The sequence below is a fragment of the Tachysurus fulvidraco genome, chromosome 22, assembly GCF_022655615.1.
Source record: "Tachysurus fulvidraco isolate hzauxx_2018 chromosome 22, HZAU_PFXX_2.0, whole genome shotgun sequence".
In the NCBI taxonomy this organism is placed as follows: Eukaryota; Metazoa; Chordata; class Actinopteri; order Siluriformes; family Bagridae; genus Tachysurus; species Tachysurus fulvidraco.
The window spans coordinates 1,533,589-1,541,088 of NC_062539.1; the positions used below are offsets into that span (position 1 = coordinate 1,533,589).

At 42.2% G+C, this 7,500-nt stretch overlaps 1 protein-coding gene across 22 annotated transcripts in view; it reads left to right on the forward strand.

Moving 5' to 3' along the window:
- ptprfb (protein tyrosine phosphatase receptor type Fb) overlaps window positions 1-7,500 on the forward strand; it is a 155,898-nt gene that overhangs the window by 115,709 nt on the left and 32,689 nt on the right. For all 22 annotated transcript variants that reach the window (XM_047806536.1, XM_047806537.1, XM_047806535.1 and 19 more), the window contains 4 exons: window positions 1,210-1,327; window positions 4,551-5,129; window positions 5,548-5,645; window positions 6,442-6,698. In XM_047806536.1, coding sequence (XP_047662492.1) covers window positions 1,210-1,327; window positions 4,551-5,129; window positions 5,548-5,645; window positions 6,442-6,698 — 1,052 coding nt within the window. The remainder of the gene's footprint in view (window positions 1-1,209; window positions 1,328-4,550; window positions 5,130-5,547; window positions 5,646-6,441; window positions 6,699-7,500) is intronic.

Sequence of the window (7,500 nt, forward strand, 5' to 3'; positions counted from 1 at the left end):
TCAGTGTTGAAAGTCAAACAGAGCAGAAAGCCACGTGTCCTTTTCTCCTGTTGTTCGCCAGCTCTCATTAAATGTGTTCAGAGACGTTCTGAAGAAACACGAGGCAGGTGTGTTCTGTTCCCAGTGCTTTACCTCCAGCTCTTATTTGTGTGTGTGTGTGTGTGTGTGTGTGTGTGTGTGTGTGTGTGTTTGCGTTCATGCTGCCGCTTGCGTGCAATCTGTTTGTTCTCCACTGAGCTGCTTTTGTTCCAGCGTTCGTCCGGTTCCACGTCGTGTGTGTCATTGTTCTGTCACGCTGTGATTAACTTGGTCGTTACAGACACGTCCGTCAAACTCCGCCCTCATGAGGAGGACGGAGCGAGTCTGGTCTTGTCTTTCTTTACGAGGACATTTCCATTTGTTTCCCCATTCGGAAATTCAAACGCGTCTTAAACGAAACTTAAACTCATCAATGCAAAAATATTCAGAACATTCTGGAATTATTATTATTATTATTATTATTATTATTAGGGGGCACGGTGGCTTAGTGGTTAGCACGTTCGCCTCACACCTCCAGGGTGCATGTTCTCCCCGTGCCTCGTGGGGGTTTCCTCCGGGTACTCCGGTTTCCTCCCCCGGTCCAAAGACATGCATGGTAGGTTGATTGGCATCTCTGGAAAATTGTCCGTAGTGTGTGAGTGTGTGTGAATGAGAGTGTGTGTGTGTCCTGTGATGGGTTGGCACTCCGTCCAGGGTGTATCCTGCCTCGATGCCCGATGACGCCTGAGATAGGCACAGGCTCCCCGTGACCCGAGAAGTTCGGATAAGTGGTAGGAAATGAATGAATGAATTATTATTATTATTATTATTATTATTATAGAATATGAATCAGCTGTTAGACACAAACACACAGCAGTTCATGTTTTTGTGTCCTCTTAAAGAAAGCGTCTCTGACAGAACACTGACACAAACGTCCGGTTCTTCTGGTTGATGGTTGTGTGGTTTGGAGAAAAAAAGTTCTTCCCCTGGTGAAAATTTGTGTTCTCGACGCCTTTAGAGCCATCAGAGTGTCCAGCTCCACCGGGGCGGTCCAGAAAGTCTGATGGTTTTAAATTGGAGTGTGTGTCCAAAAGGGGATGTGTGGTTTGTGTGTGTAAAGTGTGTAAAGTGTGTATCGAAGGCTGTCAGGGTGTCGGGTTATTCGGGGCTCAAGCGCTGTTTGTTTAACAGGAAGCCGTCATCTCTGGTCTGATCTCCGAGACATCGTACTCGGTCACGGTAGCAGCGTACACCACCAGAGGAGACGGAGCAAGGAGCAAAGCCAAGGTCATCAAAACCACAGGAGCAGGTATGAGAAGAAGAATCGGATTTTAAACTAATAATAATAATAATAATAATAATAATAATAATAATAATAATTGTATTATTATGTAAACTTCTAAAAAAAAATTTGAATACTTGAAATTATGAGTTACCTACAGAATTTATTGTGAAATTTTTGTAAAATTAAACTGAACTAATTAAGGAATTATTAATGTATACTTTTTATTTATTATTATTATTACTATTATTATTAATTGATTGTTCATTTATTATATATTTATAATTATTTAAAGCTCATAAAAAACAACTCAAAATACAAATTATTTAAAAAAAAGTCTTATCTGATATATAAAAAAATAATGATGAAAACTTTCTCTATAATAAATAAAAAAAACTGTTGTATAAATGTGATTTCCGTTGCTGATATTGGACTCAGAGATCAGAGGAACTTTTTCCCGACCGAACGTCATGATGTAAAGTTACGAGAACGGCTTTCGCTTCAGGTCCTGACAACACAATAAAACAATCAATCCCCAAATAATAGAATAAAGAATAGAATAAAGATCTTAATTGACGTCAGACTGACCGCAGCCTCTGAAACGGCAGAATGTCTCAGAGTAAAGCTTGGATAAAGGTCTGGAACGTTGGAAGAAATGAAGTCTCAGAACCATGAGTCATGCTGATAAACCCTGTGTGTGTTCTTAGATAAAATCTCTGTAACAGCAGGCCTCAGGAAAAACAACCAAATAAACCAAAACTCCATACACCAAAAAGTGTAAGATGACTCTCCAAAATAATTTTAAAAAAAAGAACACCAGAACAGTCGGTCTCGCCGTGAATCTGAATGAAAATAGTCTTAAAGTCATGAAGTCAAGAGGAACCAAAGAGATCTTCACGTCAGATGCTTCTACGTAACTTACCTGAAATTAGATTCTAAATATATTTAAAAGCAGGTACGTGCTGTTAGCTCAGTGCTCCGTGCAGTGGAACGGTTGATAAATGATGTTCTTCACCTGGTTCCTAGCAATTACACTATCCAGGATTAAACCTCACCAGGAGAAGGTTCGGTTCTGCAAAACAGTCAAAATGACGCAATCCAGTTTGCATTAAAGGTGCGGTCTACGTTGTTTGAGAAATGCTTCAGAAAACCAAGTCGGGCCGACAAACAAAACAAAAACAAAATAAACGTGTAGCCAATGAGCAGTAAGGGGCGGGCTTGTCGATATGGGCGGAGAGAGTGTTCAGTGCGCGTGTGTGACGTTAGCAGAAAGCGGTTTTAACATCGACATGGAGGATAAAAACAAAGAAAGAAAGAGAAGAAAGACTTACGATAAGGACAAGAAGTAGGACGTGTTAATATAGGATCAGCTTTCCAGCGCTGGAGAGAACTGAAGGAGCAGGAAGTTGGCCACATATTCACAGGTCGGAGTTTCCCGAGTCGATAACTCCTGAGCTAAACGCTGTTACTACACAAAATGCGGTTGTAGCTGCCTTTCTACATTACTACAATAGAAAAGAGGTGTTATTTGTGTAGTAACAGCGTTTAGCTCAGGAGTTATTGAACCGCTTTCTCTAATGTCACACATGCGCACTGAACACTCTCCTCTCATACTCTCATATTGACAAGCCCCGCCCCTTACTGCTCATTGGCTACACATTAGTTTTGTTTTGGTTTTGTTTGGTGGCCCTACACAGTAGCATTTCTCAAATATCGGAGACCCCACCTTTAATAATAGACACAAACAAATTAATAAATTGTTTCACACAATGTACTCTGTTTAGTGCTAATCGACATAATCGACGTTAGAGATTAGAGGGCATTCGACCGATGGGCCGTTTTCGAAGCGACGATGAGAAACAGCCAATGAGATTTGGAGAGGAAATCAAATTCATCTACTTGAACTTCTCAACACATTACTCTTGTAAACTCCTCTCTTGTTCCACCTTGCGGTCCCCAGCGAGCCTGTCGAGATACAGTGAGGTCTTAATTTTATATATGGACCCCAGGAAGGATAGTAATAAAGCGCTAAATGTGATTAAATCGGCCTTAAATGAAGTCAGACTCGCTGTCTCTGAAACAGTAGGCCTCTAAATCGAAACCCGAGTCTGAATCTCTTCAGGGAGCTCAAGGAAGATTAGCATCAGTCTATGCAACAGCTAATGGAGATTCTAATAAAGTCTAATAAAACTATTAAAATGACCTTCGACGAAGTCAGACGTCCAGGCTCTGAAATGGTGCGTGTCTGGAAAAAAGTGGAGCGAAAAAAAAAAAAGTCTAAAACATTTTCAAGTACTCATAAAAAAACAAGTGAGACGCGCGGCCGAATGGAACTCAAATGGTCTTTGATTAGCAATTAAACAAAGAGTGGTATTAAAGTGGTATTACATGACGTCAGACTGAAATATTAAGGCTGTAAATGGAGCCGGAACGCGGCATTAAAACCAGACAGGAACCCACCGTTTTCTCAGCTGCTAAAGATATATTTAATATGGCTAATAATTATCGAAGTAAGTGGCTGTTAGCAGAGCGTTCAGGCAGGATATGGATAGCGTGATTAGTCTGTGATGATCTCAGGCTAGTCTGTGAAGTGTGACTTGACAAACTCCAAACCACTTTGAAAGAAGTAGCAGCATGCGTCTTGATCCCAGGTGAACAAACAGAAGACGTGTGAGGTGTTCGACTCGATCCCGTCTTACAGCGTTAAATATCTTAATCCCTCAATCCCTCGGTTGGTCCGGTGCAGCAGTTAGGTCTTAATTACTGTCTCTTTAGCAGTTGTTTCTTCCTCACTTTTCTCCACAGTGCTCAGAGGAACCGCAATCGGAGCGTTCGCTTCGTAATTTTATGCCGACCTCGGGACAGATAGCGATAAAGCAATAAAGTATTAAACAGGATTAAAATGGGCTTAAATTGAGTCAGATGAACTATCTGTGAAACACTGGGACACGAGATAAAGACCAGAGTCGGAAACCCTTCAGGCGTCATGGAAAGGTTAGCTTCCTCCAAAGCAACAGTTACTGGAAAAGCTTTAGCATTAGCATAAAAACCTAGCTGTAGTGAAGAGCAGTGACACTTAAGGACTCGAGAAAGGGACTGAAGCTCTAATTCAGTTACGTTTCTCTGAAAACTGACATGTATTTTAATGTTTTAATGTTTAAAGTGATCACATTTTGGACCAATAACGTTCTTCTCTTCAGTCATATTTCTTCTACTTCTTCTTCTTCTCCACCGTTTCGATTGCTTACAGTTCCTGGCAGGCCCACCATGCTCATCAGCATCACGGTGGGCGACACGGCCCTCATGCAATGGCAGCCTCCGAAGGACATGCCGGGCGAGCTGATTGGCTATCGGCTACGCTACAAGCGCTTGGACGAGGAATTGTTCACGGTGCATAACTTTGGGAGCAAAGACGACCACTACACAGCGACGGGTCTCTTCAAGGGCGCCACCTACAGCTTCCACTTGAGTGCCAAGAACCGTGCAGGCACCGGAGAAGAGTATGTTAAGAACATCAGTACGCAGGAGGAAGCGCCTAGCGGATTTCCGCTGAACCTGAGCGTAGTGGGACTGACCACCACAACCACGAGGCTTACATGGGCGCCGCCGGCCCCCGCTGAACGGAATGGACGCATTACTCACTACATCGTTGTTTACAGAGACATCAACAGCCAGCAGAACAGCACCAATCGAACGTCAGACACGAACATGATGCTTCATGACCTCCGACCTGACACCACCTACGACATCCGCATCCAGGCTTTCAACAGCAAGGGGGGTGGACCCATGAGCCCCAGCATCCAGAGCAGGACCATGGCCACGTCACCAGGTTAGTGCTCACCATAAGAATCCATTCAAATCTCGCCAAATACGCAACTCTGTATAACTCCAGAGCTTCACGCATTTAATCTGAACCATTTGCATATACAGTATTCTACAGAATCATCTCATTCCATAAACATAAAGTATAAACTTCAAAGTAGTTCAAGCTATTGAAAAAGAACATTTTTATATGAATTTAGCTAGTTTTTATTTAATTAGCTCGTGTTCCTATTTGGGATGTGGTAGCCTACTGGTTAAGGTGTTGGGCTACCAATCGGAAGGTTGTGAGTTCGATTCCTACGTCCACCAAGCTGCCACTGCTGGGTCCCTGTGCAAGGCCCTTAACGCTCAGTTGTATAAAAAATGAGATAAAATGTAAGGCATCTGCTAAATGCTGTAAACGTCTTCTTTTTTTATTCTACTAGCTTTCGCAACAAGTTTTGGCGTCAAATCTGTGATGAAGACGTCCGTCCTTCTGACCTGGGAGCTCCCGGAGAACTTCAAACCTCAAGGGCTTTTTAAGGTGCGTAAAGTTTGTAAATCGTGTTATAACGATATAACGAAGTTCCGAAGTGTTTTCTTTTTCTTTTTGTACTCGTGCTACAAACGAGTCAAAAGCTAACGTCGGTCAGAATGTTTTCTTTAGGAGGTGGAGCCTAAGGGCGCCTCAGGTGATTAAATTAAAGTGGAAAATTATGCGAATTTTGCACTTTAGACTTAAGAGATTACTTTGCAGTGTTTCTAATGTGTCCGTTTATGGACCGACTTAAAAGAGATGGGGAAAAAAAAAATATAATACTAAAAGCCTGTATAGGAAACTCCATCTCTGATTCACTAATCAAGGTAATTAGTTGGTAAACGCTAAACCTCTGAGGCTTTTAAGCGCTCTTTCTGCAAATTGACTCGAGTTTGAAGGAATCCGCAAGCCGCGGCATCGCTCCAGCGAGAAACATCTGGGAAGTGTTTCCGTCAGGGTTAGCATGCATTTGGAGAGACTGCAAGTCTTCATCACTGCTCTGTCCATTACGCTAATCCCATTAGCGCAGAAAAATCCTCCTCCATCATGTCTAGTGACTGTCTGTTATTAATGTTTTTTTTTACTTAAGGCTTCTTTAGGTCTGTTCTGTACTGTAGCTCTGAGGGTTACGTCGCAAAGTGAGTCGGAAAGCCACCTGTGATGCGTCTGATACTTTAGAAGGAGTTGATTCATTTCCTTTAAGAGCAGCTCTGACAGTAGTGCAGCTGCACGTCACAGAATGCACTAGTCGAATTTTTGTCCTTTTTTTTACACAATATATAATTATTACTTTTTTTTTTAGATTCTGTATAATCAGCAGAGCGTGGAGGTTCAGAGCAACATGAAGAGGAAACTGATCACAGGCCTGAAGCCCGACACTAATTACTCGTTCGTGTTAATGAGTCGAGGGAACAGCGCCGGAGGACTGCAGCAGCAGGTCTCTATCCGTACCGCTCCAGATGTCCTCAGAACCAAACCGGTGCTGTTCAAAACCGACGAGAACAACGGAGGAAAAATCACCATCAACCTTCCCAAAGTGGTGACTACAGCATCGATCAGGTCAGTAACAAGACATTGGGTTCATGAGGAATGTCTACATGCTACACGATCACTAAATTTACCTCAGGATGTTATTGCTAGTTAAATTTACCTCAGGATGTTATTGCTAGTTAAATTTACCTCAGGATATTGTTAGTTAAATTTATCTCAGGATGTTATTGCTAGTAAAAATTTACCTCAGGATGTTATTGCTAGTTAAATTTACCTCAGGATGTTATTGCTAGTTAAATTTACCTCAGGATGTTATTGCTAGTTAAATTTACCTCAGGATGTTATTGCTAGTTAAATTTACCTCAGGAGTGTAAAGCTAGTTTACCTTAGCATAGGATGTTACACTCAGACACACAAACAAACAGATCCACACAGACACACACACAGATACACAGACACACACAGAAACCTACACACAGACATACACACAGACACACACACACATACACAGACACACACACAGAAACATACACACAGACAAACACACAGACACAAACACAGAAACATACACACACACACATACACAAACACACAGACACACACAGAAACCTACACACAGACACATACACACACAGACAGATACACAGACACACATACACACAGACAGATACACAGATACACAGACACACACACAGATACACAGACACACAGAAACCTACACACAGACACACATACACACACACACACTCACACACACACACACACACACACACACACACACACACACACAGATACACAGACACACACAGAAACCTACACACAGACACAGACACACATACACACAGACACAAACACACACAGACAGATACAC